Here is a 12,899-nt window from a genome sequence, read left to right as displayed (position 1 = left end):
TTCTTTTTGTGTCTTTGAATTATGGGTGGTGTTAATCTTGCATTCAGATGGTAAGGCTCATGCCTATAATCATAGTTACTCAGAGAGCTGAGGTCTGAGGACAGACAGGAAATTCTATGAGACCCTCATCTCCAATTAGTGGCCAAAGAGCTAGAAACGGTGCTGTGGCTCAAGTGGTAGAGTGCTAGTCTAGAGCACAAAAACTCAGGAACAGGGTCCAGGTTCTGAGCTCAAGCCCCAGGACTAAGAAGAAAAAGATGTAGTCTTCTGATGTGGGAGTCAGCAGCCCTGAACATAAGATGACCTGGCATAAGCCATCACCCAAAAGTGAGTTTGCCAGTGCCAGCGATGTGGCATGCAGATGGTGATGCTTGGCACAGTGACTGCAGGTAAGCGGGGTGGGGGAGGTGACAGGCTATGTTCAATGACAGTGAGAGTCCAGTATCAGAGTGGACACGAGGCCCTAGAGGGCTGCTGTGTGTAAGAGTTGCAAGTTGGCCTTGTCAGGAAAAAAAAAATCCTATCTTCCTGAGAGCAAACGGGAACATGAAGCACTGCGGGCGGCTCAGGGCGGAGGTCTCCACCTGATTTTCTGGCCTGGCTTCGTTGCTTAATCCCCTGACATCCAGACTCATTGTTAAATTTTGCTGACAACCAGATTCTAAGTTTGTCCTGGATTCTGTTCCTAAATGACTTCAATTTTTTTTAACTACATGTTCTGGATTATTAAAAGAAAAAACAAACAACAACAGTGTCTGTCTGGACACTGGTGGCTCATACTTGCAATCCAGGAGGGCTGAGGTCTAAAGATCTTGGTTCGAAACCAGTCCAGGGAGACACATCAGGAAGACTCTTATCTCTAAGCAACCAGCAAAATGCTGGAAGTGTAGGTGTGGCTCAAATGGTAGAGCACCAGCCTTGAGCAGAAAAAAAGCTAAGCAGGAAGGAGAGTCCCTGACTTCAAGCCCTAATACTTGCACAAAAGTGAATGAATGAAGTAAAATATAAATATAGCCTTGTCCAGAAGAAAGGCTGGGAACACGAGCTCTTTCCCAGGCTCCTTCTCTCTGTCTGGACATTTACAACCAAGCTCCATGCTCACAGCGCCTCTACCCAACCCAGGTCCAGGTTCCTCTCATTTCTTAAACACCCAGCTCCTGGAACCCCAACCCAATAGCCCACCACCACACCATTCCCCTGAGACATACACGTATGCCAAGGTGGCACTGAAGTGCTTGTAAATGTAGGTCTCCAGGACAGGATTAAAATGCTGGAACTTGATGTCTCCTATCAGTGAAATGATGAATACCTGTGAAAGGGGGAAGACTGTGAACCGCCTCGGCCAGTGGGCCAAGCATCCCGCCAACCAGCTGGACTCCTTCTCCTGCTGGAACAATTCTGAATCACTGCTATGCTACTCTTTCAGAGCCCAGGCCACCTCTTCAGGTTGAAATTCACTTCACACTCACGGAGAGATCATTAGGGGTGAGGCTTGTGACTGATTGCTGTGAATGACCGATACAAGCCCACCCCGCCGACTGCAAGGAGCTGGCAGCCCAAAGCAGAGCATTTGGTAAACAGATGACCCAGGCCGGGGAAGAAAACAGCATAAGAGAAAGGGAGACACAGATGGGTTTTCTGAGGGCCGATAATGGTAAGTTCTCACCACAAACACAGCGTGGAACCTCCCATGGCATTTTCCTCTGAGTGTGAGCGTGAGAGCTGAGCCACTTACCAGTGCATCAAACACAAGGAAGTCGTACGTTTCATTGTCTGACATTTCCATCATGATGTTGAAAAGCGCATCCAGTGTATCTTGCAAGAACTGAAGGGCGAGAAAAACAGATTGGTTTACTTCCGTGACTTCATTTGGCTCACATAAAATTGTATCTGCTGGTGTGCTAGAAATTTGGGAACAATAATATGCCCGCCCACCAAAACTCATTTTACAATACCATTTTCTAACACATGAGCCATGCTGACAAGAAGTCATTTATTAACTATGACTGGCTGAAAATGGTGAACTAAAGACACAGGTTCCATTTTACTGGGTCTGCGAAGCTCACGCCTGTAATCCCAGATGAAATCTGAGGACCGTGGCATGAAGCCATTCCAGGAAGGAATGTCTCTGAGACTCATCTCCAATTAAACTAGAAAAAGCAGAAGTGGAGGTGTGGCTCATGTGGTCAGAGTGCCAGCCTTGAGTAGAAGAAGCTAAGGGATAGTGATCAAGCTCTGAGTTCAAGTTCCAGCACACACACACACACACACACACACTAGACGTAGCTATGAAGATTCACATACTTTAACAATCTCTCCTCCATCCACCTCCATGAGCTTCTTGAGATTGTGCTTGATGTTCTGGGAGTTGGAACGCCAATTTAACAGGCCTAATAGGTCAACTGCAGGGGCAGACAAAGCACAGGCATTGGAAGGAGCAATCCAGACCCTTTTATGACATAGTTACTGAATTCTCTAGAAAAGGCAACTGTGCATCTGTGCTGTGAATTCAAGGAATAGCTCACATTTCAATTTGCAGTCTAAGAGAATGCCTTCCATTCTTCAAGAAGAAAGAAGTTAATTGCTAATGCACAGCCAACACATCACCTGCCTGGGTCTTACAGTTCTTGAGCAAGGACTTGAGAGTCATAAAAATGAAAACTGAAAAATGTACTTGTTACATGACTTATGGAACGGTTACCTCCCTATGTATCAGCTTCATAATAACAATAAAAATAATTTTAAGTAGATAACCTTCCAGCTTTCAGTCTGCTGTCTTGCTTATTCTCTCTCTTATCACAATCTACATCTGGGCAGACTGGAAGGGAAAAGGGCAATTGATACGTAGGCACTCATTTGCTTCAGAATCATGACCACTTCCGGGCACTGGTGGCTCACATCTGTAATCCTAGCTACTCAGAAATTTGAGATGTAAGCGCTGAGGTTCAAAGCCAGCCCAGGCAGGAAAGTCCATGAGACTCTTATGTCTATTAATAAGCAAAAAAGCCAAAAGTGGAAGTGTGGCTCAAGTGCAATCCCTGAGAGAAAAAGCTAAGGGCCCTGAGTTCAATCAAGCCCTTATTCTGGCACATACATACCCACAAAGAAGTACGAAAATGATTTTCACTGTTTTAATGATGGATTTAAAAAACAATAACAACAAAACAACCCTAAGACTTATTAGACAGTCCTGCCTGGAAGATCCTGGAAGAGCAGAGGGCAGAACGGAAGCACCCAGCATCCTGCCTCAGGAACCATGTGGACCAGGCCGGTGAGTGTAACCAGACAGCCCGGAAGGGGCAGTGGTCAGCTCATGTGTCCAGGACACCCTGCCCCCCTACCGTTCTGGGTGAGCTTTGTGGAACAGATGAGGGTGGCAATCTGGAAGCTGTCCTTCGTGCTGTCCTTGCTGGACGCTTGCTGCTCCTTTTCTTCCATCTCTGCCTTGGTCCCAGGCAGGGTCAGATAGAACTTAGCATCGTCCATTTTCTTGTTATCACCCTGAAACGAAAGCACACCAGGAATGGCAGAGAATGGGCAGCCTGTGTGCCACCTGCATATGAAATACGTTCAAGCAGGCATGCAGGACCACGGTTAACACGGGACTTCATCAAGTCACAACCTCCAACTCCACAGTGCTTCAGCACTCAGACACTATTTCAACACAGAGTAGGAAAAGGAGTAAACCGAGATCTGAGGATCATGGTTTAAAGCCAGCATGGACAGGAAAGTCCACGAGACTCCTATCTCCAATTCATCACCATAAGCCAGAAGTGGAACTCTGGCTCCAGGGTTAAGCAAAGCAAACTCGGGGATAGTGCCCTGGCCTCGAGTTCAAACCCCAGGATCAGAACAACAACAACAAACATAGATTCGAGTCACTGCCAGAACTAACGCAGGTCCCGGTGGCACAGAAAGAGCATCTACGTCATGGTGATAGGAGACAACATCCCGTCACATCCACCACGCGCTAGCCATGCCCCCTGGGCACTGCAGTGCCACACAGTAACGGGAGAGGAGGCCACCGGGCCCTTGCCACCCAGGGCCACAGCACGCTCTCCTGTGTGGCAGTACTGGAATTTGTGCTCAGGGCCTTTGCTTGCCGGGCAGGCACTCTACCCTGAGGCATTCCTTGGGCGTTGGGGTTTCTGGAGTTTGCAGGGGCAAATCCATCCAGATTTCGATGCCTACACCTAAGCCCGATGGCTGGGGCGCTCACTCTGCCATCTCACCCTGTACACCACCAGGTCATGCCGCCCGTCCTGAACGGTGGTGCCATCTGGGTTCATCAGCTTCACGAAGGACACCCCAAAAGCTCGCTCTGACTTATCTCTGGCTGGAAAAGACAGAAACGCGTGTGTGGGCAGCACGGAAGTCCAGGAGGCCAAGGGGCGAGGGTGGGGATGGAGAATTCTCCCTTTGTTCTGATGTGCAGCCACATGGCACAGGCCCCAGTTGGAGATGGTTCATGTTCCCCAGAATCTTTCCCTCCATGCCCTCTCCCAGACGGTCAGCGGACACCGGGAACATCCCATCTAGAGGGTCGCCACCCTGGAGACACACGATTCAGAATTCGGAAATCACTTTTCAAGTGTCTCTCCAGATCCACGACGCATGCGAGGCAAAGCTGCCCTTTTGCTTATTTGTTTTCCTGGAAATCTGTCACAGTGACACTCACATTCCTGAGATGATCGGTGTCGGAAGGTAAACCGGATGTGGCATCGAGTGACATCGTCGATGGGGATGTATACCTGCTCGGAGGGAGGGGGGGAGGGAGGGTGTCAGAACTCTGTAAGACATAGCACCTCACACTCAAGGCTCGACTTCAGGGATTCATGTTCAGTGCTGCTAGTTTTGCATAGGTACTGACTGGGGCTGGAACCCAGGGCCTCTTGTGTTTGCTTGACCTTTTTTAAAGCTCAAGGCTGGTATTCTACCATTTGATCCATACCTCTACTTCTGACTTTTTGCTGGTTCACTAGAGTTGAGAGTCTCCTGGCTTCAAACTGTGATCCTCAAACCTAAGCCTCCTGAGTAGCTAGGATTATGGGTATGAGTTAACAGCACTAGACTAGGCTCAGTTTTAATGGGCTTATTTTTATTTCACATCTAATAATTGCACATAGTTTTAGGATACACTATGATATTTTGATTCATATAGTATGTCATTCAGATCAGAGAAATCAGAAAATATATCATGTTGAACTTTCATCTACTTTTATTTTTTATTTTTTAATACAGGTCCAGGGTTTGAACTCAAGGCCTCTTGTTTTTCTTCCATTTTTCCCATCAGGGTTGCAGTTCTATCCCTGGAGCCATACCTCTGGTTCCTTATCCCCTCTTTTTAAGTTCAAGCCCCTTGCTTACAGCTACTCGGAAGAGAATGAGGCTCAATGTGAGTATTTGCTAGCAGCCTGGTTTCCTAGGGTGAGTCTCGTTTTCGGATTTCAGTAACAAATGGAGTCTCTGGGGAAGATGTGATTGCAAGGTTTTGGTTTCTGACTTTTCTCTGGAAAGCGCCAATGCCTGGCACAACCCATGACATACAGCCTGGGGCTGAAGAAGGGCAGGGGCAGAGGCTCTGATGCTGAGAGGTTCTAGCATGTTGGGGAGACACTGGGAAGTTCCGACCCTTAATTCTCTGATTAGCAAGAGGGCATCCCAGCAGGTACGTGTTCACCTCAGGGCCACTGGTGGGTGGCAGAGGATACCTCTGACTGAGTGAAAAGAGGAAACTCAGCTAGGGACCAACAAGTAAACACCTGAGTCACTATATGCTTCTCTATGCGGTTCCGCAGACTTTCACGAATGAGAAGCAGGTTCAAAGTATAGAGTTCACTCAAGATAAAATGATATGGCTTAGGACTCCCCATTCATCTCCCGTGGCCAGCCACAGGCTGCTTATCTATGGCTTGGACTTAGGGGGAGAATGTTAGAGAGAGGAAGGAAAGAGACAGTGATAAGGACAGGGGAGGAAAGGAGACCTGGCCCCAGGGCCCTCTGGGTTCAGGGAGTGCTCACCTTGACCGTCTCATACCAGCAGGGCTGCTTGACCTGGTAGTACACAACCGATTTGTACTCTGAGATGCCCTCGTACCCAGCGCCAGGGTAGATCGCTTTCTTTTGGGATGGAAAAAAAAAAACAATGAGGAGAAGATACACCCAACTGTCTGGAGAAGTTGTGTCTACACATAGAACTGTCTGGAGAGCACGCACGCATCACTCACACAGCCCCACAAGCACCCCCCCTTCCAACACATCTGGGCTAGGCCTGGCTCTGGCATCTGTTTCATTGAGTTTGAGGTGTGAGGAACTGAATTTTTACCGCTTGAACCACACCCCCAGTCCTTTTCGCTCTCATTCTTTATCCCACAGGGCTAGACCGTGATCTTCCTATTGATGCCTCCCACAGTAGCTGGGGTGACAGGCACCCACCTTCACATCCAGCTTCAGTAGTTGAGATACAGTCTCACAAACTTTTTTTTGTTTGTTCCATTTGGCTTCAAAGCCAAGTAGCTGAGATTACAGGCTCATGCCTCGAGTTCCAGTTCTACCCTTTTCCTTTACGTTCTCAAACACCATCTGAAGTTTTCCCAGTCCTGTGGTCTTTGTTCTCTCTTCTCTCTTTCTGCCCTCTCAGGGAAGAGTGGCCAGTGACCAGGGAAGGCCAGGCCTCACACGGTCATGGCCAGCTATTTGAGAATACGAAATCTTCCCTCACGTTTACACTCCTCTCACCCTCCACGTTCGGTACACCAGGCTGCAGGCTGTTGAGCAAAGCTGAGAAAGTGCTCCACTGATGTGGACACACAGCCTGCCCCACACAGCCCTCTGATGCAGAATATTCTCTGGCTTAGCGAACTCTGAATATCTGTTTCCTTTGGGGATCTGGAGGAGGGGCAGCGCATGCGTCTTGGTGCTTCCTATCACCACATCAGCACCAGCAGGCCAGCTCAGTCACGAGCCATCGAAGCCACAAGCCTGATGTCTGCCCGGGCCCCCGGGCCACCCCTCCCTCTCCTCTTTCATTCATGGGAGAACCAAGTCTTCCATCTCTAGCTGCCAGAATTCAAGGCACTCTGGACCCAAAGCCAGGGCATCTGGGAGAAGGCCGAGCCCCCCTATGGTGGAGAACACATACAGCCAGGCCCTGCAACCGTGATGGTGGGGGCACTGGCTCCTGGGACCCACGTACCTCCAGGAGGTTGCCCTCTTCATCAAACACAGACATGGTCACCTCCACGTTCTTGGGTGTCTTCTTCTTCCCTTTGTCAAACTCGCCATGGATCAGAGTGATGTAAATGTCATTCCGGACATCTCCTGCAATGAACGGGACAATCGTGCCGGGGGTGTGGCTGACACTCGGTGACTCATGTCAGTATGTCAGAGGTGGGAGAGGCAGTCAGGCACCACTGGCCGCCCATCAACTGCAGCCCATGCTCCCGCTCCTCCTGGGGTAACTCCTCCACGCTCCCCAGGTACAAGCAGCTGTGCGGGGAGGGTCTGGGGATGCTTCACTCCTCCCGATAGAATTCCACTTCCTTGCCGAATAAATAATAAGCACCTGTGCTAGAGTACGTAAAGCCAAGTCATTTTTCAATGTTATCTTAATGGAGCATGTTCAGGAGTATGTGCGTGTGTGCACACATATGCACACATGCGTGTTTGTGAGTCCTGGGGCTTGAACTCAGGGTCTGGGTGCTCTCCAGACCCTACCCTTCTTTTTGCTGACCACTTGAATGAACCACAGCTCCACTTGTAGCTTTTTGCCTATTCACCAGAGATTAAGAAATCTCACATACTTTTCCTTCCTGGGCTTAGCTTTGAAGCATGAGCCTCAGATGTCAGCTTTCTGAGTGATGAGGATTGCAGATGTGAGCCACCAGCACCCAGCCGTATCATCTGATTCTCCGGGCTATAGGCATACATCACCCATCTCTACGGTCCAACAACACCCGAGTTTATTAGAAACATGGGCTGTGTGTGGGCTGAGTACACACAGTCTCGCCAGAGGATGGAGAAATACTCCCTCAGAAAGCCAACTGAGCACTGACTGTGTGTTTGGAAGGTGAGCCTGGTAAGCCTGGACTGGCCAGAGCCATCCTTACCCTCACACAGCTTCTGGTCCAGTGTGTGTGTGGTGGGGGGGAGGGATCAGTCAGACAGTCATACAGTGACATTCCTCATTGCAAATGAGGGGGGTAGGCCAGGTTCTGACCTCGTCAGTAGGAGATGGTATGACGTAAGCCCTCACGGGAAGAGGGGTCTGGTATGAAATGAGGCTTTAGAGACAAAAGCCCAATCCTGAGGCCCACAGGTCACCTAAGAATCTGGGTCTTGCCAGAGGAGGAAACATGAAGGTGTAATTGCTGATCATATAAAATAATATCTATCAAAATGAACTCCAGGAAATGGAGACAAGAAGTCTCTTTGTTGCTGTTTTTGTTTCTTTTCTTTTCGTCGTGTTTGTTCACTTATCTGTCATTGGGAGGGAAATAGAGGCACAGAAATGGAAGGACAATGGGTGAGGATATACAGCAGTGTAATTCCTGGACATTATGCGGAAAATAAATTCTACGACGTCCGAGTAGGGAAGGGAGGAAAAAACTGAGACAGCAAGGGAAGGGATGACACTATCCAAGAAGAAATATACTCTTCATCTGACTTACGTCGCTGTAATCTCTCTGCATGTCATCCTCATAATAACAATAAAAAAATCAAAAACCAGTGCCTTCAATGTAAATGCAAGTCCCAAGCATTCAACAAGGGAAGAGGGGGTAAACCAGGTGAGCCGAGGGCAAGATGGAGCCAAGTCGGTTACTACAAGTGGACAAGGCACAGAGCTGTCCAAGGGGCAGGCAATAAAACCAGTTCTAGAGGTCGCCATCCAGGTAGAATCAGGGTGGACCTAAGCAGCCATCAGAGGGAGAAGTACTTCATTCATGAAGAGGAACCACAGTGCTGGGACAGCAGGGTGAGAGAGGGTACCCGAAAACAAAGCCAACCAGCAGTCTCCCGGGCAGAGAATGCGAGGCTCTGCTCTAACAGCCTGGAGAGGTGTGGAGCCGGAGGTGGGGGGGGTTTGTACAGTGCAGAGCAGGAGGTAGAGCTGGAAATGGTGAGTGACATTTAAAAGCATTTTCTTGGTGGGGTCACAGGGTTGTGCCATGGTGCCTGGGGGGGGGGGGAGAAGGAGACCCTTCTTGGCAGAGAAAGGAACGGCAAGCATGCGTGGAGCGAGGGGTTTACCTGGCAGTATGATTTCTGGAAAGCCCATCTTCCGTGCTATGGCTGTCGATCTATCCACCAAGTGAGAAAAGTTCTTCTGCACCTGAGCCAAGTCACCAGGCAACAGCTTCAAGGACACCCAAAGTCCTTTAAAAAAATTAAAGAAAAAACATTCAGTTCCCCATAAGACTCAGAGAGATCCCCAAATTCCCCCAGTCAAACCGAGGCCACTCCATCAATCATGACAGGGCTTTCTTCCAGGAATTTGAGAGGCAGGTACCAGATTCTTAACAGCTGGGGAGAAACAGGCTAGAGCTCTCGCAGACACCAAACTATTGCAAAGCTACAATTTTGTTCAAAGCCATAGCAGTCAATCTCATTGGAATCAGCAAGACTACATGTTGTCTTCTATGACAAAAGAAGTGTTAACAAACCATGCGGAAAAGACATAGTCATTTCATAAAGAGGCTGGGACAATTACTTTGCTATTTAAAATGGAATCATTTTTATTCCTCAGGCCCTATTTTCATTCAAATAGATTAATCAGATAATAAAGACGTGCCTCAAACCCTGCAACACGGTGACCGCAGTGGGAAAACCACATCAAGACAACTGGCAACAGGTATGTCTCTGATTTAAGCTTGTTCTTTTCACTGCACCTCTAAACCCAATTTCAGAGTCTTTTCTTGGGGAAGGAATTGTACAAATGAAACAAGTCTTTTGCATAAAGCTAGTTATTGTCACTAACAATGATGACAAGTTAGAGAGCCACTTACATATTTATTCAGGGGATTTAATTTTCTTAAACCTGTTAAGGAAAAATGACATGGGCCATTGGTTTGGGCTATGTGCCTGCATGATACCCCACCGATCCAGGTTAAAGATCAAACTATAGGCACAGAAGGAAAAACTTCCTCCACACCAAATGCTTACCTGGACTTCAAAGAAATCAGGAGAAAGGAAAAAAAAAAAAGACAAATTTCCTAAACAGGTGGTTTAATCCACAAAATAATTAAGTTCCCTCTGTTTGAAACTTACCAAAAAATTAACCAGAAGTAAGGAGATATTAAGGAATCACTTATCTTCCCATCGTCCTGCCCTCTGCTCTCTACCCTTAAAAGAAGAATAGCTCCTTCCTTGTTTGATGGATCCCCTTTTTTGCTTTTCTGTCTATAAAAACTGAATTCTCCTGCTCTGCTGACCAGAATGTTTATTCTATTTAATGGAATAAAGCCCTACCAGAGAACGTACAGCTAAATCAGACCTCCCAAATAAATGCATTTTTAAGAAAAGTCTAGGCAATACTTACTATGCAGTCATAAAAAATATACATGTGAAAAGCATAAAGGCATTTGAAAAGAGCTTGTTTTGTTCAAAAGCATGGGAAGAAATAACAACTATAAAACAGCAATCTAGCATAGGTGTTTCCTACGCTAAAACTGCATTCTTAGGTTAAGAGCTAAAAAGCCAAAGAAACAAATAAGTTTAGTTCTTTGTTTTCAGATAATTTACTGCTTATAAAACTTTCCTCTGAGAATAACTGAACACACAAGAAACTAAAATGCAGAAAATAATGTATTTTCCAATTGTTTCTAATTCCAAAGACAGTCACAGGCAAGGGAAGAAAAAGTGACTCAGTCTTCAAAATATCTGGTGATTGCCTCGATGTCTGCATTCTAAAGTTTCAGCTGTTTTCCTTTGCTGTTTGAATTTAACAGGCATTTCTACAGAGCAGTTCTCTCTTCACTGGAACTGTCAACACAATCATACAGGGAGACGGAAAAACAAGGAGCAGAGCCTGGTGAGGCGACCACTCATGGCTCAGCTTTCGAGATTGGTGCTGCACGGATTCAGCTGGAGGCACACAAAGGTTTCTGAATCTCCTCGACTTAGAGCATTTACTCAGTTGTGAAGAAGAAATGACTCATAGGATGAGAAATGCTTTCACAGCCCATCCACCGTGGACTGTGATCCAGAGAGAAGATAGGGGGAGAGGGGACTTGGGAAAGGGGTGAGGGGGCAGAGGCTCCATCCTACCCCAGCCAAAGACCCCTTGGCTCAACCATGGTGTCTGTCCCCTCCAGGCCCACTCCTGTCACTCACGTACCTTGTCCTTTATGATTCACTTCCTTGGCTGCTATCACTTTATTCAGGACAGAGGTGAGTGGCTCGTTCTCCCCGATGACGCTGGAAGGCATCAGGGGTGACATGATGAGCTGCCTCTGCCGAATGTAGGTTTCCATGGCGATTCTGGGGACGAGGGAGAAAGGTAAGGAGGGGGTGCCACAGGACCCGGTCTGCAGCACCACCCTGCAGCTGGTGGGTCCAGAGAGAACTTTCAAAGACAGACTCCAAGTCTGAGCACTGTCACAGATCTCTGGGCCCTGGGACACCAGACTACACATCAAGATGGAGTCACTCCTGCTCCGGTTCCCAGCAGCAAGCTTATCTCGTACATCTGACCCTCCCAGCAGTCAGCAGAGATAAACCTGCATTTCCCAGAGCAGTCAGTTTTGGTTGGCATGATAATGAAGTTTACTCGGCCTTAACTCTTTTTGTGCAAACAAACCTACTAAAGTAACTAGAAATTATCCAGTTACTTTCCAATTGTTCTGTCTTGGCCTGAGGAGGAAAGAAAACAACTTGAAGATGATGAATCTGCTTAGTTACTTCCCTGCATTCTTTCCTCCCTACATCCCTGCTCCCTTTCTTGGAACTGGTGTCCCTCCCAGTCCACCCCACCTTTTTCAGCCTTTTTTCTATCCATAAAAGCAGGCTTCTCTGCTTGACTCATTGGAACACTCATTATTTCATAGAATTTGGTATTGCCCAATATTAGAAGAGAAAACCATGCTAATTAGCATCATTAAAATAAACTGCATGGGGAATGACGGCTCTCCCCTGTAATCCTAGCTACTGAGGAAGTAGAGGTCAGGAGCACTGTAGGTGAAGGTCAACCTGAGCGAACAGGGAGGCAAGACCATGTAGCTACAAACAAGCTGGAGTGCTGGCTCTCCTTCCTCCTTCCTCTAACCAAGGATGGAGGCAAAGATAGGTTAGTGCTTAGCCCCAAGGAAAAAACTGTGGAAATCTAGCAGCAGGAGCCGGAGGCGTGGCTCAAGAGGTAGAGAATGAGCCCAGCAAGGGTGAGGCCCTGATTTTAAGTTCGAGTATCACAGATAGATGGATGGATGGATGGAAAGAGATAGAGAGAGAGAGAGAGAGAGAGAGAGAGAGAGAGAGAGAGAGAGAGAGAGAGAGAGAGAGAGAGGAGGGAGGGAGGGAGGGAGGGAGGGAGGGAGGGAGGGAGGGAGGAAGGAAGGAAGGAAGGAAGGAAGGAAGGAAGGAAGGAAGGAAGGAAGGAAGGAAGGAAGGAAGGGAAAAACCCTAAGAACCAAAGAACGAAGGAACTTGATGGGCTCTGTCTCCTGTTTAACTAAAGCCAGTAGTGAGGCTCAAAGTCCTACTCAAGGTGAATAAGGGACTGAAGGATAAACCTAGTGACCTGGGTGACTTCCCAGCATGCTTTGCAGGAGTCTGCCTCAGGGCCTCTGTTTCCCCTTAGGGTGCAGACAGGCTGGGATCACATGACTCTGGGGCTCTCCTTGGACCACCAGTTGACATGGGAAGATTTCCTTAGATTCCCAGGCCAGGCACACACCTGGGCCTGA

The 12,899-nt window shown here is 47.8% G+C and overlaps 1 protein-coding gene across 1 annotated transcript in view; it reads right to left on the bottom strand.

The window, feature by feature from the left end:
* The window catches only part of Dock5 (dedicator of cytokinesis 5), a 134,117-nt gene that overhangs the window by 46,061 nt on the left and 75,157 nt on the right, over positions 1–12,899 (bottom strand). Inside the window, exons 12-21 of the mRNA XM_090353619.1 lie at positions 11,336–11,478; positions 9,250–9,375; positions 7,196–7,320; positions 6,022–6,120; positions 4,679–4,751; positions 4,233–4,336; positions 3,342–3,501; positions 2,305–2,402; positions 1,736–1,825; positions 1,209–1,309 (exon numbers count right to left, since the gene is read on the bottom strand). Coding sequence (XP_090209745.1) covers positions 1,209–1,309; positions 1,736–1,825; positions 2,305–2,402; positions 3,342–3,501; positions 4,233–4,336; positions 4,679–4,751; positions 6,022–6,120; positions 7,196–7,320; positions 9,250–9,375; positions 11,336–11,478 — 1,119 coding nt within the window. The remainder of the gene's footprint in view (positions 1–1,208; positions 1,310–1,735; positions 1,826–2,304; positions 2,403–3,341; positions 3,502–4,232; positions 4,337–4,678; positions 4,752–6,021; positions 6,121–7,195; positions 7,321–9,249; positions 9,376–11,335; positions 11,479–12,899) is intronic.

The sequence above is a fragment of the Megascapheus bottae genome, chromosome 20 (assembly GCF_031878675.1).
Source record: "Megascapheus bottae isolate mThoBot1 chromosome 20, mThoBot2.hap1, whole genome shotgun sequence".
NCBI lineage: Eukaryota > Metazoa > Chordata > Mammalia > Rodentia > Geomyidae > Megascapheus > Megascapheus bottae.
The sequence above is the reverse complement of the archived record's forward strand: the minus strand, read 5'-3'. Positions and strand labels throughout refer to the sequence as shown.